This window comes from Sus scrofa, chromosome X (assembly GCF_054392235.1).
Source record: "Sus scrofa isolate SSC_HxYL_T2T_F1_AM1 chromosome X, Sscrofa_HxYL_maternal_Yorkshire_Landrace_v2.0, whole genome shotgun sequence".
NCBI lineage: Eukaryota > Metazoa > Chordata > Mammalia > Artiodactyla > Suidae > Sus > Sus scrofa.
This window is the reverse complement of record NC_139401.1, coordinates 78961300-78984164: the sequence shown is the minus strand read 5'-3', so window position 1 is coordinate 78984164 and position 22865 is coordinate 78961300. Positions and strand designations below refer to the sequence as shown.

The window sequence follows — 22865 nt, the reverse complement described above, 5'->3', positions numbered from 1 at the left end:
CAATGTCAGATGTTTAACCCACTGTGCTGGGCCTGGGATGGAACCTGCATCCCAGGGCTCCAGAGATGCTGCTGACCCCACTGAAACACAGTGGGAACCCTTGCTTAGAAGCTTGTAATGTACTGTAGTGACTGGATTTCATTAATAAGAAAAGTTATCTTTTTATTTTATTTTACCTTATTTTATTATTTTTTACTTTTAGGGCCACTTGTGTAGCATATGGAAGTTCCCAGGCTAGGGGTCAAATTGGAGCTGCTGCTGCCAGCCTGTGTCACACAGCTGCGTCTGTGACCTATACCACAACTAACAGCAATGCTGGATCCTTTATCCACCAAGCGAGGCCAGGGCTCGAACCCTTGTCCTCATGGATACCAATTGGGTTTGTTACTACTGAGTCACAACAGGAACTCCTATTTTTTTAGATATGCGAAGTTCAGATAGTCTTCAGATAAAAGAATTAGAACAATACAATTTTAATCATTTGAAGAACTAAGTATGCTTTACTATTTAAAACGTTTCTTCCTTCTTTCTGAATCCTTCTATACCATGAACTCACTTTTTTTTTCCTTTGAATTATATCCAGAGTTAAGGTTGAAACTTTATGATGGCTTATTTCCAATAATTGATATTTAATGGCTATGTCCAGTACATTTGGTCAGAGATTCTTTTGTTTGTTTGTTTGTTTTTGGCCATGCCTGCTGCATGTGGAAGTTCCCAGGTCAGGGATTGAACCCACGCCAGAGTAGCAATCTGAGCTGCTGCAGTGACAACTCCAGATCTTTAACCCACTGTGCCAGCAGAGAACTCCCCAGAACTTCTTTTTTTAATCAAACATTTTATACCTAGAGTGTTCATCACTTGAAAACTCTAGTTCTTCCATGAATGCAGGTGGAGCTTTTGTTTAATGTAGTTTTTAACTAGAGATTGGCTATGTCAGTTGCTTCCATATGCATATCACTTTTACATAAAGAAGATAACTCTTGAAATCCTTGATGCTTAGTGTGTAGTTTAAACCCTTGCCAAAAGAATTTTTTTGTACTAGGTACAATGCAAGAGGATTGGGGTTTCTCGTTGTAGTGAAACAGTCAGTAGCAGCATTATAGGATTACACTAAACTTTCAAAATATGCTTTGTTCATCTGACTGATATAAAAGATTTAATAGCCTCTGTTGAAATGGTAGCTCTTATGATAATATGTTTTAGAAGACTCTTGAATTTACAATAGAGGGTATTAACTAGCTGATGTAGTAGAACACCTAAATTTTTTTAAGTTATAAAATCATTATCTTTTGTAATTTTTTTTGGTACTGGTAGTAATATAGACTTTTAATGATAAACTTTATAGTGTAGTTTAATTTGATTTCAAAACAGTAATGTCCTTATGAAACTGCTGTATTAACTAGAAGTAAAGTGATATATCATGTGAATGGCCTCTTTTTAAATTAGCTAACCTATTGCTTAAAATTAAAAATATATGCCATTTCCCCTAAGAGGCACTGTGGCTTTGGAGTTAAAGTTGGGTTCAAATTTCAACTCTGGAACTTAAAGCCTTGGTCAGCAATTTAGCCTATTTGCATCCCAGTTTCTTCTTCATCTCTAAAATGTATACGTAGATCCTTCTCTTTCAGTGCACTTGGGAGACTTAGATGAGCTAGTGTGTGAACATAGTTTCTAAACAGCAAAGTGCTCTATGAACAATATTTTGAAAGTTTTTCATTTATGGTAATTGGCAGATAAAAAAGAGTTTAAGTACTTGACTTTTAAAAAACTTTCTCTTCCACATAAAGTTTCAATATTAGTAGTGTATGTTTAAGAAATATCATTCAACAGTATAATATAAACTTTATAATTTTGAATACAAGAATTAGTTTCTTTTGTCAAACTCTTCTACACAGCAGTAACATTTGAACATTGAAATGAATTGAATATTTTTGTATTTTATATATATATTTCTGCATTCTAAATGATATAGATGTGTGTTTTTATAGGTTTGCCTGAATCCATCATTGCAGCTGCATGTTCAAGAAGTGGCCAGAGGGTTCTGCATGTTGATTCGTAAGTTTATCAATGATAGCATTTAATACTTATATCTATACAAAAGTAAAATTTAAATATAATGTCCTATATAAACTTTTTAAGTTAGAAAAATTATTGGAATTTTTAAATTTTCAACAAAAATATGTAAAATATATAATGTACAGGTTTTACTATTATACTCTGTGAAATAGTGGTCTGTTTCCTTTGAGGAAAAACCAGATGTACTATTTATTTTATTTTTCACATGGGTGATTTTGTTTTTTAAATGGTGAATAATTCTCCAAGAGGCTTGGAAACCTCAGACCTGCCCTTTTAATTATATATGTGTGGAGTATATAAAATCTGTGTATGCTATTGTATTTTAGGCTTTGCATTTGATTGTTGAAAAAAATCAGCTAATAGATTTAGAGTATGTGGTTTTCTTAAAATTCATCAAAATTTAAACTAAAAAATCTTAACTAAGAGAAATATCTAGAATTTTGTTTTCCTCCTTTCCCCTTAAATGTGATAATAAAAAGGAAGTTAATGGAAAGTTAAAGAGAAAGCATAAATCTTTCCATTCCTGCTTCCTGAAATAAACCCTTATTTTCCACCTATCTATTTAGTGCTTTTGACTGTTGTATTTTGGCACTTTAATTGCTCATTAAATAGGAGTAGAAAAGAATCAGGAAGAAATGACTTTATATTTTTTGGTTGATATTAACTGCAGTGTTTTTCAGAATGCCAGAATACAAAGATTGACTGGATTTGTTATAGTCTATAGTGCCTTCTCATATATTATCCCATTGTAAGTAGGAATCCAAAAAGCGGTATCAGTTCATTTACATTTAACCATTTGTAAATTTATTTATAACTCCTGAATTATTGGATGAAATGTTTAAATTAGATTAGCTTCTGTTTTCAAACAAGTCCTGCCCTTGGAATTGTCTTTCACTATTGTGTGTTTAACTGCTGTGTTAATGTCTTAATTCAGTCTTTTTGACATATGGGTTCATATGCTTAAAAATCTGCCATCTCAAAAGCTGAGGTACTGGGGTAGTGTGTTTTGAAAGGCTTAATAAAATCATAAATTCCAATTTATTTATGGTAACATCCTTAAATTGAAAGTAAAATCTTAAATTTGCTGAAGTTATTTGCTATGCTTACACTGTAAGCCACTTCCTATATCAATGTCTTTACATATGTTATATAATTTTTCCATCACAGTCAAGTAGGTAGTGTTATCCTAATTTAACAAATGGGGGATTCAAGGCATAGAGAGGTTAATTTTTCTAACTTTATTCAGCTAGTGTGTGTCTAACTTTAAATTCAAATTTATTTTGTTTTCTTATTCTAAAATCTGAGGTCTTCTCAGAATTAAGAATATTTTATAAGTCGTGTAGGGTTTATTGATATTCCAAAATAATTTTTCCCCAAATAAATTTTGATTAGGAATATAAAAAACCAAATCTAATTTTGATAAACAGTGGATCAATTAGAAACACTTGATAATGTAGTGCCTTAAGAACTTATACCTTAATAAATAGTATTTCAAAGCGGCAAAGCTTTTTTCTTCTATTTCAGATCCTTAGGCTTGGTAGCTGTTGAGAGCTTTGAAGCATCTAGCTATTGATTTATAGGATGTTGTCCTGCTCTGGGCCAGGTGTAAATACTTTTTCATTTTTATTCATTTTAGCATTTACAATTCTTCATAGTTAGATTCAGTCTTCTCTACCCCTTTGATTTCTGCTTTACATTTACAGTAGTACAATATATATCTGTTCCATGGACATACTTTCCCATGCTTTTTTTGTGTGTGTTTTTAGAGCCACACCCGCAGCATATGGAGGTTCCCAGGCTAGGAATCCAATCGAAGCTGTAGCTGTCGGCCCTCACCAGAGCCATAGCAATGTCAGATCTGAGCTGCATCTTCGACCTACACCACAGCTCACAGCAACGCCGGATCCTTAACCCCCTGAGCAAGGCCTGGACTCGAACCCACTACCTCATGGTTCCTAGTCAGATTCGTTTCTGCTGTGCCATGATGGGAACTCCCCATGCTTTTTTAAAAAATAACTTTGAAATTGTGGTGAAAAACACATAACATAAAATACACCATCTTAACTATTTCTAGGCATATATATAGTTCAGTAGTGTTAAGTATATTTATATCATTGTATAGCAGATCTCTAGAACTCTTTTGATTTTGTAAAACTGAAACTCTGCCCATGAAGCAATAACTTCCCCTTCCTCCTCCCCACAGTCCTGGCAACCACCATTCTACTTTCTGTCTCCATGAATTTTACTTCTCTAGATACTGGATATAATTGGAATCATACATTGTCTTTTTGTGATTGTTTTATTTCACTCTATATAATGTCCTTAAGGCTCATCCATTTTGTATCATGTATTAAAATTTCTTTCCTTTTTAAGACTGAATAATATCCCATCATGTGTATATGTACCATATCCATTCACCTGTTGAGAAATATTTGGCTTGTTTCCACCTCTTGACTATAGTGAATAATACTGCTGTGAACATGGATATGCAAATATATCTTCAAGATCCTGCTTTCAATTCTTTTGCATATATATCCAGCATTAGGATATAGTATTGGGATCACATAGTAATTTTTTGTTTAATTTTTTGAGGAACTGCCATACTATTTTCCATAGCAGCTCTACTTTTTACATTCCAACCAACTTCCCATGCTTTGGCTCCACTGGGGAGTTGTGTATTGGCTTTTAAGCCAGAATGTCTAGGTTCAAATCCTGGTTTCTTCAATTTCTAGGTGTATAGCCTTTGATAAGTTATTTAATCTTTCTACACCTCAGTTTCTTGATATAAATTACATTATAATAGTACTTGATTTGTCAAATTGTTTATAGGATTAAACAGAATAATCGATGTAGTGGACTTATTACAGTGCCTTAAATGTAGTAAGCCCTTGGTAAATTTTGACTTGTATTACTCTAACAATACTGCTGCTGTTACTGCCAGATACAAATAGCAAAGCCAGATAAGGGTGTGACCAGTCATGCCTGCAAGATTGGTGGAAAGTGTCATAGAGATGACCTTTGAGGTGAGACTTGAAAGATGAGTAAGAGTTTAATGAGGATTTAAAGCATTCCAGAAAGAGGGAACAGATTGAAAGGGCATGACATACTAGGTAAATGGTGAGAATTTTAGTATGACTGAAAGATTGGCTAAGTGAGTTGGATTAATGAGAGTTGAAACAAGAAGTAGACTAGTACCATATCATGAAGGCCTGTATGCCAAGTTACAGAGTACTGATTTTTATCCTAATAATTATCTTTAACATTTTTATGTCTTTCTGTCAAACCCATATTCAGTTCTTTAGCATATTCTGTCAGCTCTACGTGTAAAATATAACCCAAATCTAACCAGTTTTCACCATCTTCACTCGTCTAGTTTATTCCACTAATATTTATCATTGAACTAATCTAAAAACCTCTTCATTGTTATGTTTTCACTACTGTCTCCAGTTTTGGGCCTCTTCCTCCTTTCTTTTTTTTTTCTTTTTTTTTTAATTACTCAAATGAATTTATCACATCTGTAGTTGTATAATGATCATAACAATCTAATTTCACAGGATTTCCATCCCACAGCCCAAGCACATCCCCCCACCCCCCAGACTGTCTCCTCCGGAGACCATAAGTTTTTCAATGTCTGTGAGTCAGCATCTGTTCTGCAAAGAAGTTCCGTCTGTCCTTTTTTCAAATTCCACATGTCAGTGAAAGCATTTGATGTTGGTGTCTCATTGTATGGCTGACTTCACTTAGCATGTGAAGTTTCTAGGTCCATCCATGTTGCTAAAAATGCTGGTGTTTCGTTCTTTTTGATGGCTGAGTAATATTCCATTGTGTATATGTACCACCTCTTCTGGATCCACTCCTCTGTCGATGGACATTTAGGTTGTTTCCATGTCTTGGCTATTGTAAATAGTGCTGCAATGAACATTGGAGTACATGTGTCTTTGCGAGTCGTGGTTTTCTCTGGATAGATGTCCAGGAGTGGGATTGCTGGATCAAATGGTAGTTCTATGTGTAGTTTTCTGAGGCGTTTCCACAGTGGTTGCACCAATTTACAATCCCACCAACAGTGTACTAGGGTTCCTTTTCCTCCACCCCCTCTCCAGCACTTCTTGTTTGTAGACTTTTGGATGATGGCCATTCTGGCTGGTGTAAGGTGGTACCTCATTGTGGTTTTGGTTTGCATTTCTCTAATAATGAGGGACGCTGAACATCTTTTCATGTGTTTCTTGGCCATCTGTATGTCTTTTTTGGAGAACTGTCTGTTTAGATCTTCTGCCCATTTTTGGATGGGGTTGTTTGTTTTTTTGGTATGGAACGGCAGAAAGTGTTCATAAATTTTGGAGATTAATCCCTTGTCCATTGATTCACTTGCAAAGATTTTCTCCCATTCTGTGGGTTGTCTTTTTGTGTTGTTTAGGTTTCCTTTACTGTGCAGAAACTTTGAAGTTTGATTAGGTCCCATTTGTTTATTTTTCTTTTTATTGTCAATACTCTGATAGGTGGATCTGAGAAGATGTTGCTGTCGTTTATGTCAGAGAGTGTTTGGCCTATGTTTTCCTCTAGGAGTTTGATAGTGTCTGGTCTTATATCTAGGTCTTTCATCCCTTCGGAGTTTATTTTTGTGTATGGTGTTAGGGAGTGTTCTCATTTCATTCTTTTCCATGTGGCTGTCCAGTTTTCCCAGCACCACTTATTGAACAGGCTGTCCTTTCTCCATTGCATATTCTTGCCTCCTTTGTCATAGATGAGTTGGCTGTAGGTGCATGGGTTTAATTCTGGGCTCTCTATCCTGTTCGACTGATCTATATTTCTGTCTTCATGCCAGAACCATATGGTTTTGATGACTGTTGCTTTGTAGTATAGTGTGGAGTCCGGGAGCCTGATTCCTCCAGCTCCATTTTTCTTTTTCAGGATGTCTTTGGCTATTCTGGGTCTTTTGTTCTTCCGAACAAACTTTAAAATATTTTGTTTGAGTTCTGTGAAAAATGTCCTTGGTAATTTGATGGGTCTATTGCATTGAATCTGTAGATTGCCTTGGGTAGTATAGTTGTTTTGATAATATTAACTCTTCCAATCCACGAGCATGGTATATCTTTCCATCTCTTTGTGTCATCTTTGATTTCTTTCATCAGTGGCTTGTAGTTTTCAGAGTACAGGTCTTTTGTTTCTTTAGGTATTTTATTCCATTGGATGTGATGGTAAACGGGATTGCTTCCCTAATTTCTCTTTCTGCTCTTTCATTGTTAGTGAATAGAAACGCTGTCCATTTCTGTGTATTGATTTTGTATCCTGTGACTTTGCCAAATTCATGGATGAGCTCTAACAGTTTTCTGGTAGAGTCTTTAGGATTCTCTAGGTATAGTATCATGTCATCTGCAAATAGCGATAGTTTTACTGCTTCCTTTCCAATTTGGATTCCTTTTATTTCTTTTACTTCTCTGCTTGCTGTGGCTAGGACTTCCAGAACTATGTTGAAGAGTAGTGGCGAGAGCGGACATCCTTGTCTTGTTCCTGATCTCAGTGGGCATTCTTTCAGCTTTTCACCATTGAGAATGATGTTAGCTGTGGGTTTGTCATATATGGCCTTTATCATGTTGAGGTAGGTTCCCGTTATGCCCACTTTCTGAAGGGTTTTTATCAGAAGTGGGTGTTGGATTTTGCCAAAGGCTTTTTCCGCGTCTACTGAGAGGATCATATGGTTTTTATTCTTCAGTTTGTTAATGTGGTGTATCCCACTGATGGATTTGCGGATATTGAAGAACCCTTGCATCCCTGGGATAAATCCCACTTGATCATGATGTACAATCCTTTTAATGTATTGTTGGATGCGGTTTGCTAGTATTTTGTTGAGGATTTTTGCATTGATGTTCATCAGTGATATTGGCCTGTAGTTTTCTTTTCTGTGTGGAGTCTTTGTCTGGTTTTGGTACCAGGGTGACGGTGGCCTCATAGAATGAGTTTGGGGGTATCCCTTCCTCTGCAATTTTTTGAAATAGTTTCAGAAGGAGAGGTGTTAGCTGTTCTCTAAATGTTTGATAGAATTTGCCTGTGAAGCCATCTGGTCCTGGACTTCTGTGTTTTGGAAGTTTTTATTTTTTTTATTATTTTTTTAAACTTTTTTTTTAAATTTTTTATAATTTTTTTAAAAATTTTCCCACTGTACAGCAAGGGGGTCAGGTTATCCTCTCATGTATACATCACAATTACATTTTTTCCCCCACCCTTTCTTCTGTTGCAACATGAGTATCTAGACAAAGTTTTCTCAATGCTATTCAGCAGGATCTCCTTCTAAATGTATTCTGAGTTGTGTCTGATAAGCCCAAGCTCCCGATCCCTCCCACTCCCTCCCCCTCCCATCAGGCAGCCACAAGTCTCTTCTCCAAGTCCATGATTTTCTTTTCTGAGGAGATGTTCGTTTGTGCTGGATATTAGATTCCAGTTATAAGTGATATCATATGGTATTTGTCTTCATCTTTCTGGCTCATTTCACTCAGTATGAGAGTCTCTAGTTTCATCCATGTTGCTGCAAATGGCATTATGTCATTCTTTTTTATGGCTGAGTAGTATTCCATTGTGTATATATACCACATCTTCCGAATCCAATCATCTGTTGATGGACATTTGGGTTGTTTCCATGTCCTGGCTATTGAGAATAGTGCTGCAATGAACATGCGGGTGCATGTGTCTCTTTTAAGTAGAGTTTTGTCCGGATAGATGCCCAAGAGTGGGACTGCGGGGTCATATGGAAGTTCTAGGTATAGATTTCTAAGGTATCTCCAGACTGTTCTCCATAGTGGCTGTACCAGTTGACATTCCCACCAACAGTGCAGGAGGGTTCCCTTTTCTCCACAGCCCCTCCAGCACTTGTTATTTGTGGATTTATGAATGATGGCCATTCTGACTGGTGTGAGGTGGTATCTCATGGTAGTTTTGATTTGCATTTCTCTTATAACCAGCGATGTTGAGCATTTTTTCATGTGTTTGTTGGCCATCTGTATATCTTCTTTGGAGAAATGTCTATTCAGGTCTTTTGCCCATTTTTCCATTGATTGATTGGTTTTTTTGCTGTTCGGTTGTATAAGTTGTTTATATATTCTAGAGATTAAGCCCTTGTCGGTTGCATCATTTGAAACGATTTTCTCCCATTCTGTAAGTTGTCTTTTTGTTTTCTTTTGGGTTTCCTTTGCTGTGCAAAAGCTTTTCAGTTTGATGAGGTCCCATGGGTTTATTTTTGCTCTAGTTTCTATTGCTTTGGGAGACTGACCTGAGAAAATATTCATGATGTTGATGTCAGAGAGTGTTTTGCCTATGTTTTCTTCTAGGAGTTTGATGGTGTCCTGTCGTATATTTAAGGCTTTCAGCCATTTGGAGTTTATTTTTGTGCATGGTGTGAGGGTGTGTTCTAGCTTCATTGCTTTGCATGCAGCTGTCCAGGTTTCCCAGCAATGCTTGCTGAATAGACTTTCTTTTTCCCATTTTATGGTCTTGCCTCCCTTGTCAAAGATTAATTGACCATAGGTGTCAGGGTTTATTTCCGGGTTCTCTATTCTGTTCCATTGGTCTGTCTGTCTGTTTTGATACCAGTACCACACTGTTTTGATGACTGTGGCTTTGTAGTATTTCTTGAAGTCTGGGAGAGTTATGCCTCCTGCTTGGTTTTTGTTTCTCAGGATTGCTTTGGCGATTCTGGGTCTTTTGTTGTTCCATATAAATGTTTGGATTGTTTGTTCCAGTTCTGTGAAAAATGTCCTGGGTAATTTGAGAGGGATTGCATTGAATCTGTAGATTGCTTTGGGTAGTATGGCCATTTTTACAATATTGATTTTCCCAATCCAGGAACATGGAATATCTTTCCATTTCTTTACATCTTCTTTGATTTCTTTGATGAAAGTTTTATAGTTCTCGGCATATAGGTCCTTTACCTCCTTGGTCAGGTGTATTCCGAGGTATTTGATTTTGTGAGGTGCAATTTTAAAAGGTATCGTATTTTTGTATTCCTTTTCTAATATTTCATTGCTGGTATACAGAAATGCCACTGACTTCTGAATGTTAATCTTATATCCTGCTACTGTGCTGAATTTATTAATCAGTTCAAGGAGTTTTGGGGTTGAGTCCTTAGGGTTTTCTAGGTATAGTATCATGTCATCTGCATACAGTGACAGTTTTATCTCTTCTCTTCCTATATGGATGCCTTTGATTTCTTTTGTGTGTCTAATTGCTGTGGCTAGGACTTCCAAAACTATGTTGAAGAGCAGTGGTGAGAGTGGGCATCCCTGTCTTGTTCCAGATTTGAGTGAGAAGGCTTTCAGTTTTTCCCCATTGAGTATTATATTTGGTGTGGGTTTATCATAAATGGCTTTGATTATATTCAGGAATGTTCCCTCTGTATTCACTTTGGCGAGGGTCTTGATCATGAATGGATGTTGGACTTTGTCAAATGCTTTTTCTGCGTCTATTGAGATGATCATATGATTTTTGACTTTTTTTTTTTGTGAATGTGGTGTATGATGCTGATGGATTTGCGTATGTTGAACCATCCTTGTGAACCTAGTATGAACCCTACCTGGTCATGGTGTGTAATTTTTTTGGTATGTTGTTGGATTCGGTTGGCTAAGATTTTGTTGAGAATTTTTGCATCTATATTCATCAATGGTATTGGGCGATAGTTTTCTTTTTTGGTGGTAACTCTGTCTGGTTTTGGAATGAGGGTGATGGTGGCATCATAGAATGTCTTTGGGAGTATTCCTTCTTCTTCAACCTTTTGAAAGAGTTTCAGGAGGATGGGCACCAATTCCTTTTTATATGTTTGATAGAATTCACCTGTGAAGCCATCTGGTCCTGGACTTTTATTTGTAGGGAGTGATTTTATGACCTCTTCAATTTCATTTCTAGTGATCGGTCTGTTCAGTTGGTCTGTTTCTACTTGATTCAGTTTTGGCAGGCTGTAAGATTCTAGAAAATTGTCCATTTCTTCTGTTTTGGAAGTTTTTAAATCACAGTTTCAGTTTCAGTTCTTGTGATGGGTCCATTCATCTTTTCTCTTTCATCTTGGTTTAGTCTTGGAAGATTGTACTTTTCTAAGAATTTGTCCATTTCGTCTAGGTATTCCATTTTATTGGCATATAGTTGCATATAGTAGTCTCTTATGATCCTTTGTATTTCTGAGGTGTCCGTTGTTACTTCTCCTTTTTCATTTCTAATTTTATTGATTTGAGTCCTCTCTCTTTTTTGCTTGATAAGTCTGGCTAGGGGTTTATCAAATTTGTTGATCTTTTCAAAGAATATGCTTTTTGTTTCATTGATCTTTTCTATGGTTTTCTTGGTTTCTATGTCATTGATTTCTTCTCTGATCTTTATGATTTCTTTCCTTCTACTAACTTTAGGTCTTGTCTGTTCTTCTCTCTCAAGCTGTTTTAGATGTAAAGTTCGCTTGTTTATTTGGGCTTTTTCTTGTTTCCTGAGGTGGGCTTGTATTGCTATAAACTTTCCTCTTAGAATGGCTTTTTCTGCATCCTATAGGTTTTGGAGTGTCATATCTTCGTTGTCATTTGCTGCTAGGTATTTTTGAATTTCCTCTTTGATTTCTTCAGTGATCCATTGGTTGTTTAGTAGCATGTTGTTGAGTCTCCACGAGTTTGTGTTTTTTGCAGTTTTTTTCTTGTTGTTGATTTCCAGTCGTATAGCATTGTGGTCGGAAAAGATGCTTGATATAATTTCAATTTTCTTAAAGTTACTGAGGTTGGATTTGTAGCCCAGGATATGGTCAATCTTGGAGAATGTTCCATGTGCACTTGAGAAGAATGTGTATTCTGTTGCTTTTGGATGAAATGTCCTATAAATATCTATTAAGTCCATCTGGTTTAATGCTTCATTCAGGGCCAGGGTTTCCTTATTGATTTTCTGTCTGGTTGATCTGTCCATTGCTGTAAGTGGGGTGTTAAAGTCCCCCACTATGATTGTGCTATTGTCGATTTCTCCTTTTAAGGTTGTTAGCAGTTGCCTTATATATTGTGGTGAACCTGTGTTGGGTGCATAGATATTTAAAATTGTTATAACATCTTCTTGGATTGATCCTTTGATCATTACGTAATGTCCTTCTTTGTCCCTTAAAGTATTCTTCATTTTAAAGTCTATTTTGTCTGATATGAGTATTGCTACTCCAGCTTTCTTTTGATCCCCGTTTGCATGAAATATTTTCTTCCATCCTCTCACTTTCACTTTGCATGTGTCCCTACAAGTGAAGTGGGTCTCTTGAAGACAGCATATATATGGGTCTTGTTTTTGTATCCATTCAGCCAGTCTATGTCTTTTGGTTGGGGCGTTTAGTCCATTCACATTTAAGGTAATTATAGATATGTATGTTCTTATTGCCATTTTATTAATTACTTTGGATTTGTTTTTGCTGCTCTTTTTCTTTTCCTTCTTTTCTGCCTAGAGAAGTTCCTTTAGTATTTGTTGTAAGGCTGGTTTAGTGCTGCTGAATTCTCTCGGCTTTTGCTTATCTGAGAAGGTTTTTATTTCTCCTTCAAATCTGAAGGAGAGCCTTGCTGGGTAGAATAATCTTGGTTGGAGGTTTTTTTCTTTCGTCATGTTAAGCATATGGTGCCACTCCCTTCTGGCCTGCAGAGTTTCTGCTGAAAAATATGCTAATAGCCTTATCGGGGTTCCCTTGTATGTTACTTGTTTCTTTTCCCTAGCTGCTTTCAAGATTTTCTCTTTGTCTTTAATTTTGGTCAGTTTGATTACTATGTGTCTCGGGGTGTTCCTCCTTGGGTTTATTTTGTATGGTACTCGTTGTGCTTCCTGGATTTGAGTGAGTGATTCCTTCCCCATGTTAGGGAAGTTTTCGGCTATTATCTCTTGGAATATTTTTTCTGTCTCCTTCTCTCTCTCTTCTCCTTCTGGCACCCCTATAATACGGATGTTGGTGCGTTTCACATTGCCCCAGAGTTCTCTGAGACTCTCTTCATTTGTTTTCAATCTTTCTTCTCTTTTCTGTTCTGCATCCGTAATTTCCACTAATCTGTCCTCCACCTCACTTATTCATTCTTCTACCTCCTGTATTCTGCTGTTAGCTGCTTCTAGTGAATTTTTTATTTCAGTTATTGTATTTGGCATCTCTTCTTGTTTAAGTTTTATATCTTGTATCTCTTTGGTCAGTGTTTCCCGTAAGTTATCCATCTTTGCCTCCAGTTTATTTCCAATGTCTTGCATCTTCTTCAGCATCAACAGTCTAAAATCTTTTTCCTGGAGGCTGAGAATCTCCTCATGGCTTAGATGTTTTTCTGGTTTTTTTTCTTTCTCCCTCATCTGAGTTATAGTTCTCTGTCTTTTCATTTTTATAGGTTTTTGGTGTGGTGACCTTCTTACCGATAATAGAGTTGTAGCCTCTCTTACTTCTGATATCTGCCCCCCTTGTGGCTGACGCTGGTATGGGGGCTTGGTGTAGGCTTCCTGATGGGAGGGGCTGATGCCTGCCCCCTGGTAGGAGGAGCCGATTCTAATCCCTCTGGTGGGTGGGGCTTAGTCTCTGGATGGAATTAGAGGCAGCTGTGTGCCTGAGGGGTCTTTAGGTAGCCTGTTTACTGAGGGGTGGGGCTGTGATCCCACCTGGGTTGTTGTTTGCCCTGGGGCTTATCAGTGGCTGACTGACGGGTGGGGCCAGATTTTCCCAAAATGGCCACCTCCAGAGAAAGGCACTGCTGCTGAATATTCCCGAGAGCTTTGCTTTCAATGTCCTTCCCTCACAACAAGCCACATTCACCCCTGTTTTCCCAGGATGTCCTCCAAGAACTGCAGTCAGGTTTGACCCAGATTCCCTTGGAGACTTTGCTTTGCCCTGGGACTCAGTGCACGTGAAAGTCTGTGTGTGCCCTTTAAGAATGGGGTCTCTGTTTCCCCCAGTCCTGTGGAGCTCTTGTGCACAAGCCCCACTGACCTTCAATGCCAGATGCTCCAGGGGCTCTTTCTCCCTGTGCCAGATCCCCACACGTGAGAGTTTGAAGTGGGACTTAGAACTCTCACCCCTGTAGGTGAGTCTCTGTGAACCAGTTAGTTTCCAGTCTGTGGAGCTTCCCACCCAGGAGGTATGGGGTTGTTTATATCGTGAAATTGCCCCTCCTACCTGTGGATGTGGCCTCCTCTTTTTCTTCTGGAGTAGGGTATCTTTTTTAAGGTTTCCAGTCCATTTGGGTGGAGATTGCTCAGTCTTTAGTTGTGAATTTTGTTGTTTTTAGGAGAGAAGTTGAGCTCCAGTCCTTCTATTCAGCCATCTTAATCCCGTCTGAACAAGAATTTTCTTTTCTTTTTTTTTTTTGTTTTGTCTTTTGTCTTTTTTGTTGTTGTTGTTGCTATTTCTTGGGCCGCTCCCGCGGCATATGGAGGTTCCCAGGCTAGGGGTTGAATCGGAGCTGTAGCCACTGGCCTACGCCAGAGCCACAACAACGCGGGATCTGAGCTGTGTCTGCAACCTACACCACAGCTCACGGCAACGCCGGATCGCTAACCCACTGAGCAAGGGCAGGGATCGAACCCGCAACCTCATGGTTCCTAGTCGGATTTGTTAACCACTGTGCCACGGCGGTAACTCCCTGAACAAGTATTTTCTTGAAGGCAGCACTCTTCCAATATAAGACACCTTAGGAAATTAATAAGAGGTGGAAATTCCTGCAGGTGTTTTGCCCAAAACCCATAGCAAGTGGCACTAGCAGGTGATTGGCGTGTGTGTTGGGGTTGTGGGCACTGCTGGAATTATAAGTGAAGCAAGTGAGGACTTCAGAGGAAGGGTAGGTCCAAGGTCATGTGCCAAACAAGTTAGGAGCAAAATAAGATACAGAGAGATTCTGATTTTCTCTCTTCCTCCTTTCTAATTGCCTCACACATACCTCTATCCCTTGCTCTCTAGGCTCTGCCTCAGCTGTGATTATACACTCTTTTTTCGTTCTTAATATTACTTGTGTCTTTTTTCTATTTCTTTTTCATCAATATGTCTTGGCAGAGATTTGTCTGTATTAGTCTTTTCAAAGAACTAGCTTTCACTTTGTTTTATCCTTCTGTGTTATTTTTTTCTAGCTAATTAATAGCTATGTTTATCTTAATGATTTCCTTCCTTCTGATTTCTTTGGCTTGAAATCACTTTTGTTCCTTTTCTAATTTCTCGAATTGAATTCTTAGCTATTTATATTTAACCTTTCCTTTTTGTTTGATATAGTTGTTTATGATTCTAGTTCTCTCTTAGGATCACATTAGCTATCTTCCATAAGATTTAAATATTAGAGCCATTATGGTCTTTTCTTTGCTCTGTTAGTTATTTAGATGCATGTTTTTGGATTTCTTTATACATTTTTATCTCAATATCTTATTAAATTTATAATTTTGAACACTCATGGCAAAACATGCAAACGAGAAAGTAAAAACATTCTAGTGTGCCTCTTCATTTTTCCTCCCTGCAACCACCCTCCCTTTCTACCCTCTAGTCTCACCTCCTGGGAGCATTTTCTGTTACCTTTTGTATGTCCTGCAATATACTCTCCAGAGAAAGAAGTTGCAGAAAAATAGTAAGTTTTTATCATATGTATATTCAAGTTAGTGTAGAAAAAGTTACAAACTCCTGATCAGTTCCAACAACAAAGATTCTTCCTGTTGCCTTTTTGTATCCATAGCCACTTCCCTCCTCTGCCTCCTCTATGTCTAACCTCAGCAACAACAAATTTATTTTTTAGCTCTGTATTTTGTCATTTTGAGAATGGAACTGTACAGTATGTATTTTTTTTACTTTGGCCTTTTCACTCAACATAATTCCCTTGGCGATTGATCAAGGTTGTTGTATGTATCAATAATAGTTTGTTCCTCTTTAAATACTGAGTGTTATTCTATATCGTGTATGTATCATAGTTTAACCATTCACCTGTTGAAGGGCATTTAGGCTGAATCTAGTTTTGGCTATTACAAATAAAATTACTATGTTAATATTCATCTATACGTTTTTGTGTATATGTACTTAAGTTTATATTTTTCTGGGATAAATGCTCAAAGAGTACAGTTGTTGGGTTATTTGGTAATGGCATGTTTAGTTTTTTAATAAATGCAAAGTATTTTTCAGCATGCCTGTACCATTTTAAATTCCCACTAGCAATGTACAAGTGATTAGTTTCTTTGCATCTTTGCCAGCATTTAGTGTTGTCAACTCTTTTGGAATGGGGGTGCAATTCTTATTGGTATATAGTGATATCTCATTGTGGTTTTAATTCACACTTCCGTAATTTTTTTTTCTTTTGGTCTTTTGTCTTTTCAGGACGGTACATGCGGCATATGGAGGTTCCCAGGCTAGGGGTCGAGTTGGAGCTACAGCTGCCAGCCTAAGCCACAGCCACAGCAGTGCTGGGTCTGAGCCGTGTCTGAGACCTACACCACAGCTCATGGCAATGCTGGATCCTTAACCCACTGAGCAAGGCCAGGGTTCAAACTCACATACTCACGGATACTCCTCGGTTTGTTAACTGCTGAGCCACAGTGGGAACTCCCACACTTCCCTAATGTTTAATGATGTTGGACATTTTTCATGTGCTTATTTGCTATCTGAATATCCTCTTTGATAAAATGTCTTCATGTCTTTATATTATTTTCTAAATGGATTGTTTGTTTTCCTGTTGAGTTTTGAGAGTTCTTACATTCTAACCAAATCTATTTTTAACTACCTTTTTCCTTTTTTTTGGTAGTTGGTTGCTAATTTAATTATATTATTGTCAAATAATTAGCTCTGTACATCAATTATCTAGTGTTTCTGAGAATTGCTTTATGATTTGGAGCCATATGACTCCATGTGGCTTAAAAATAATGTTTTTGCTCATTGTTGGATATGGAGTTCAATCTGTTAATCAAACTTGTTAATTTTGTTGGTTCAGAATTTCTGTTAGCTGACGGATCTATTAATTGCGGAAGTGTTTGTATACATGTATGTGTAACTGGGTCACCATGCTGTGCAGTAAAAAAATATATATATATAAAGAAATAAAAATCTCCTTTACTGGTCATGTCCTTCTTAATTTTCTGTATAATTCTATTAATTTTTGATTTGTATATTCCGAATCTCTGTTCATAAAGGTGTATAGATTTAGAATTATAATATCTTTATGTAGTTTATCTTATGTTTTTTCTCTGATAATGCTTTTTTTGTCTTAGTCTTTTTTTAATGTTATTACATAATGATATCAAGTTCTCTTGTCCCCTCCTCCCGTATTTCTTCTTTGCCCTTTTATTTTTAGTCTTTCTGTGTCTTTATGCTCTGTGTGCCTCTTACAAATAACATATAAGCAGGTTTTACATCTTAATTCAATCTTGAAATCTGTCTTTTAACTAAATTTAGTCTGATTCACTAAATATATTTCTGCCATCTTATTAAATGCTTTCTCTTTAGCCTTCTTTTTTTTTTTTTTTGCTTAGTTTTCTGCCTTTTATTGAATAGAGTAATGTTTATATTCTTTTTCCTTCCCCACAACTGGTTTTGAGTTACAGATGAAATTTCCTTTATACTAGAATAACCTTAAACTTTTGATATTATATATTCAAATTTGATTTTCAAGATAATCAAAATATTTATTCTTATCAGGCAACACAGTGGTCACCCCTCTAATGTTTATTGTTATCTAGTGTTTTGGTGATATTTTGATCTTATACTCCTTTTGGGGGGTTAGGGGGGCTCCACCCACAGCATACAGAAGTTCCTGGGCCAGGGATTGAACCCACACCACAGCAGCAGTGACCTGAGCCACTGCATTGACAATGCCAGATCCTTAGCTGTGCCACAAGAGAACTCACTATACTCCTTTCAGTTTTTGTTACTTTATTTTTTATAGTCAATGCTTGTTTGGTTATGCCCATATGTTTACCAGTCTTTTTTTGCTTATTCTTCATTCTGGAGCCAATATTCTGCTTCCTGAAGTACTTTCAACCTGAATCTCTTAGTAGTAAGTGCTGTCTTTTTTCGTTAATGCCATTATTTCACTTTCAATCTGAAGTTATAGTTTAGTTGACCCTATAATTACACTGAGGGTGATCTTCTCTCAGCACTTCGTCCTCTGGCTTCTTTTGTTGTTGTTGAGAAATGTCATTCTTTTCTAGATGAATTCTCTTTTCTTTCTGATTGCCTCACTTCTGTTTGTCTTTATAGTTAATAGTTTTCCTCTTATTTGTTGAGGTGTGGATTTTATTTCTATTCTATTTTCCTGTTCAGAACTTGTTTTGTTTCTTGAAATCAGGTGATTTATGCCTTCATTGGTGGGAAAAACCTTCAATTGTTTCTTTCTTTCTTTCTTTTTTTTTTTTTTTTTTGTCTTTTTAGGGCTGTACCCGTGGCATCTGGAGGTTTCTAGGCTAGGGGTTGAATTGGAGCTCTGTCTGCTGGCCTACATCACAGCCACAGCAACGTCAGATCCGAGCCACGTCTGTGACCTGAACCACAGCTCATGGCAATGCTGGATCCTTAACCCACTAAGTGAGGCCAGGGATTGAACCTTCGTCCTCATGGATGCTAGTCAGATTCGTTGCTGCTGAGCCATGACAGGAACTCCCTGAACTGTTTCTTCAGACATTACCTCTCTCTTATTCTTTCTTGTGGAAAATCTTTTACATATTGGACCTTCTCATTCTATCTTTTTTATGCCTCTTAATGTTTCTTTCATATTTTTCATCTTTTTAGTTTTTGATACTGCATTTTGGGCAGTTTATTCAGCTTCATCTTTATTTATAGTCTGGGGTTACTAACTATGGTCCAAAGGTTATCCACTTACTTGTTTTTTAAATAAAGTCTTATGGAATACAGCCATGCTTAGGTATAGATATACATGATTACATATTGACTATGGCTTCTTTCACACTGCAAGGGCAGATTTAAGTAGCTGTAGCAAAAACTATATGGTTGGCAAAGCCTAAAAATGTGTTATCTGGCCCTTTATAGAAAATATTTGCAGACCTCTTTTCTAGTTCATTAATAAATAAATAAATAAATGAAGGAGAATATACAACTGTTATTTGTAGAAGAATTGCAATAAATAAATGAAGATGGGAAGAGGAAAATACAAAATCATCATTAAGCAAACATTAGTGTACCTTGGGGGATGTAATTTGAGACTTTTAACAACTAAATGCAAAGTGGGATTCTGGATGAGATCCTGAAACAGAAAAATAACATTATTGAAAAAAAAATCAGTGAAACTCAAATTAAGAATATAATTTAGTGGTTAGTGTTCCACCAGTATTAATTTCTGAGTTTTGATAATGGTACCATGGCTACGTAAGCATTAGAGGAAGCTGAGTAAATGTAAACAAACTCACTACTAATTTTGCAACTTTAGCATTGTTTATTTTTTTGCTCAAATTGTTCCACCTTGGTTGTTTTGAGTTCCTTCCACTTGGTTCCTGAGCCCTTGTGAAATAATCCTTGTTTGAGCACTTCCTTACTTTTTGACACTGCAGGATGCTCAGGCTTATCTTGTTTTCCCTGCTGTAGCCCTGGAATTGCCTACTTATCCATGAGCCCTCTCTCCATGTATTTGAGAATGGTATGTAGAAACCAGGTACTGAATACTAGTTGTCTTTCTTAGGCCCTCAGGGGACAGTGCTAGTTAATATATTAATGTATATTAAGCCGTTCATACATACACAATTATATTTCTGTGTCTAGGTATATATAGGTATACAGATATATACACCAATACCGATACCTCCCATTAAATGGAGAATATTTAAAAATATTATTTGAAAATGGGTATATATTGGAATAAGTTACAAAATTTACCAGATTTTAAAAAATGAAACCTGAAAATTCAACAACATTTTGTTCTTATGTAGGATTTCCCCTAGCCTAAGCTTTCTTTTAAGCCTGGAGAACTACTTTAAAGGAAATACGAAGAAGCCTCATGTTAGTATATACTTTATCTGCTCTCAGATGCTTGGTACATGAGTGCTTAGTAATTAATTTTTGGATAAATGATTCAATATGAGAGTATATGAATGTGAAGGGACCAAGAACTTATCTTATTCCTGGTCAGAATTTGTAACCTAGCCAAATGTTGACTCTACAGGAGATTGGAGATAAAGTAAATGAACCCTTATGGTTCATCACCACAGCTGGAACAATAATAGCACACATCCTAGCATCATCTTGGCATGTGAAGGGCGTTGTCTTTGTCACCTGGCAGAGCACCATCTGTGGGTAGGCTCTTCATAAGTGCCAGTTGATAGTGTGGGATTCGGGAGAGCTTACTTTACATTTCTTGAAGGAATAGGATAAGAAAGTTTCTGTAGAACATGTTTGGTTTGTTTTGCCATTTCCAGATTTTCAGTTTTTTTTAAAAGATTTTTATATTCATGGAGAATGAAAGCTACTCACTGTTACTTTTCTTTAATGTTTTAAAACACTCTAAAAAATAAATAAAACAGTCTAAACTATGTAATATGGTACATTGAGGATTATACTCTAGACAAGGATTATATTCTAAAATGTGGATGACAGGATAGCTGCCTGTTTTTGTGAATAAAGTATTGGAACACAGCCATGCCCATTCGTTTATGTATTGTCTGTGTCTGCTTTTGTTATACAGTGGCAGAGTTGAGTAGTTGTGACAGAAATCTAATGACCTGCAAAACCTAAATATTTGTTATCAAACCCTCTTATTTTTAATTTCTTTTGTCTTTTTAGGGTCGTGCCCATGGGATATGGAGGTTCCCAGGCTAGTAGTTGAATCAGAGCTGTAGCCTCTGACCTAGGCCACAGCCACAGCAATGCCAGATCCAAGCTGTGTCTGCGACCTATGCTACAGCTCATGGCAATGCCGGATCCTTGACTCAGTGCGCGAGGCCAGGGATTGAACCTGCATCCTCATAGTCAGATTCGTTTCTGCTGAGCCATGACAGGAACTCCTATCAATCCCTTTTACAGAAAAAGTTTTCAGGCCTCTGCTCTAGAGAATTTTTTTTTAATTTTATTTATTTTTTTCCCACAGGATCAGAGAAGAAATAAAATGATTTTTATTTTTAAATTTATTAAAATCCTGCTTTTGAAGTTTTTTAAATCACAAAAGTATTATGTATACACTCTATCATGAGGGCAAAAATAAAAAAGCATACTGCTGTCACTTGTTATTTTATGTATGCCATGAACATTAAGTTAGGACATTTTTCTGTGCCATTCTGTATTAGTTAGAATGAAAGAATAAGGGGCTATAATAAAGAGACCCAAAATACAGTGGCTTAAAAAACAGTTATTAAAAGGAATATCTGGTTAAAGCAAATGTGAAGAGTCCCAGTGCTAATGAGGGGATGCTCTGCTCTGTTAGGACTTAGGCTCCTTCCCTCTCATTTCCTTACCATCCCCTAGGATACTCCTTGTTTGCATTGTTTAAACTGGGTCACAGGCTTGCTCAATTTTAGTTTCCAGGAAGGAGAGAGCATTTGGGTAGACCTTTGTCCTTTCAAGGCCTGGGCCTGGAGTGACATATATCACTTTTATTCCCCAGACAAAAGCTTAGTCATATATGTGCATATACTCATATAGTTATATGGAGACATGAAACTTCATCTCTCATCTAATGACCCCATGTCTGCTCCCAGCTAAGGGGAGAAGGGGAGATTTTGGTGGACAAGTACTGCCATAGGTATATAAGTTTTCTTATGGAAGATGTTTTCTTATTTGATTTAAGTATAGTTGATATACAATATTACATAAATTATAGGTGTACAATCTAGTGAGCTGCCATTTTTAAAAGTTACACTCCATTTGTAGTTATTTTAAAATATTGACTAGATTCCCTGTGTTGTATAATATATCATTGCAGCTTATTTTATACATAATAGTTGGTACCTCTTAATCCCTTACCCTTATATTGCCCCTCCTCCCTTTCTCCACTGTAACCACTAGTTTGGTCTCTGTTATCTGTGAGTCTGTTTCTTTTTTGTTATATTCAAAATTTTTTTTTCTTAGATTCCGCATATAGGTGATATCATATGTTATTTGTCTTTTTCTGACTTATTTCACCTAACCTAATACTCTCCAGATCCATCCATGTTGTTGCAAATGGCAACATGTCATTCTTTTTCAAGGCTGAGTATTCTAGTGTGGGTGTGTACACACCACATCTTCTTCATCTATTGATGGACACGTTGCTTCCATACTTTGGCAATTATAAATAATGCTGCTATGAACACTGGTGCATGTATCTATTTGAATTTTTTTTTTATATATATACCCAAGAATGGAATTGCTGGGTCATGTGGTAGTTCTAGTTAAAGTTTTTTGAGAAACTTCCAGACTGTTTTCCACAGTAACTGTACCAATTTACATTCACAGCAGTAGTATACAAGTGTTCTGCTTTTCTCCACATCCTCTCCAATACTTGTTATCTGATCTTTTTGATGATAGCTATTCTGACGGTTTTGAGGCAGTATCTCATTGTGTTTTGATTTGCATTTCCCTGATAATTAGTGATGTTGAGCATCTTTTCATGTGCCTGTTGGCCATCTGTATTTCCTCTTTTGAAAAATTTCTGTTCAGGTCATCTGCCCATTTTTTAATAAAGTTGTTTGTTTTTTTAATGTTGAGTTGTATAAGCTATTTACATATTTTGGATTTTATCTCCTTATCAGTCATAACATTTGCAAATATTTTACCCTGTTCAGTATATTGACTTTTTATTTTGTCAATAGGTTTTTTTGCTGTTCAAAAGCTTTTAAGTTTAATTAGGTCCCCTTTGTTTATTTTTGCTTTTATTTCTTTTGCTTTAGAAGACAGATCCAAA

At 36.7% G+C, this 22865-nt stretch overlaps 1 protein-coding gene across 3 annotated transcripts in view; it reads left to right on the top strand.

Moving 5' to 3' along the window:
* The window catches only part of CHM (CHM Rab escort protein), a 192069-nt gene that overhangs the window by 25443 nt on the left and 143761 nt on the right, over nucleotides 1-22865 (top strand). For all 3 annotated transcript variants that reach the window (XM_021080640.2, XM_003135219.7, XM_085008875.1), the window contains exon 2: nucleotides 1989-2055. In XM_021080640.2, coding sequence (XP_020936299.1) covers nucleotides 1989-2055 — 67 coding nt within the window. The remainder of the gene's footprint in view (nucleotides 1-1988; nucleotides 2056-22865) is intronic.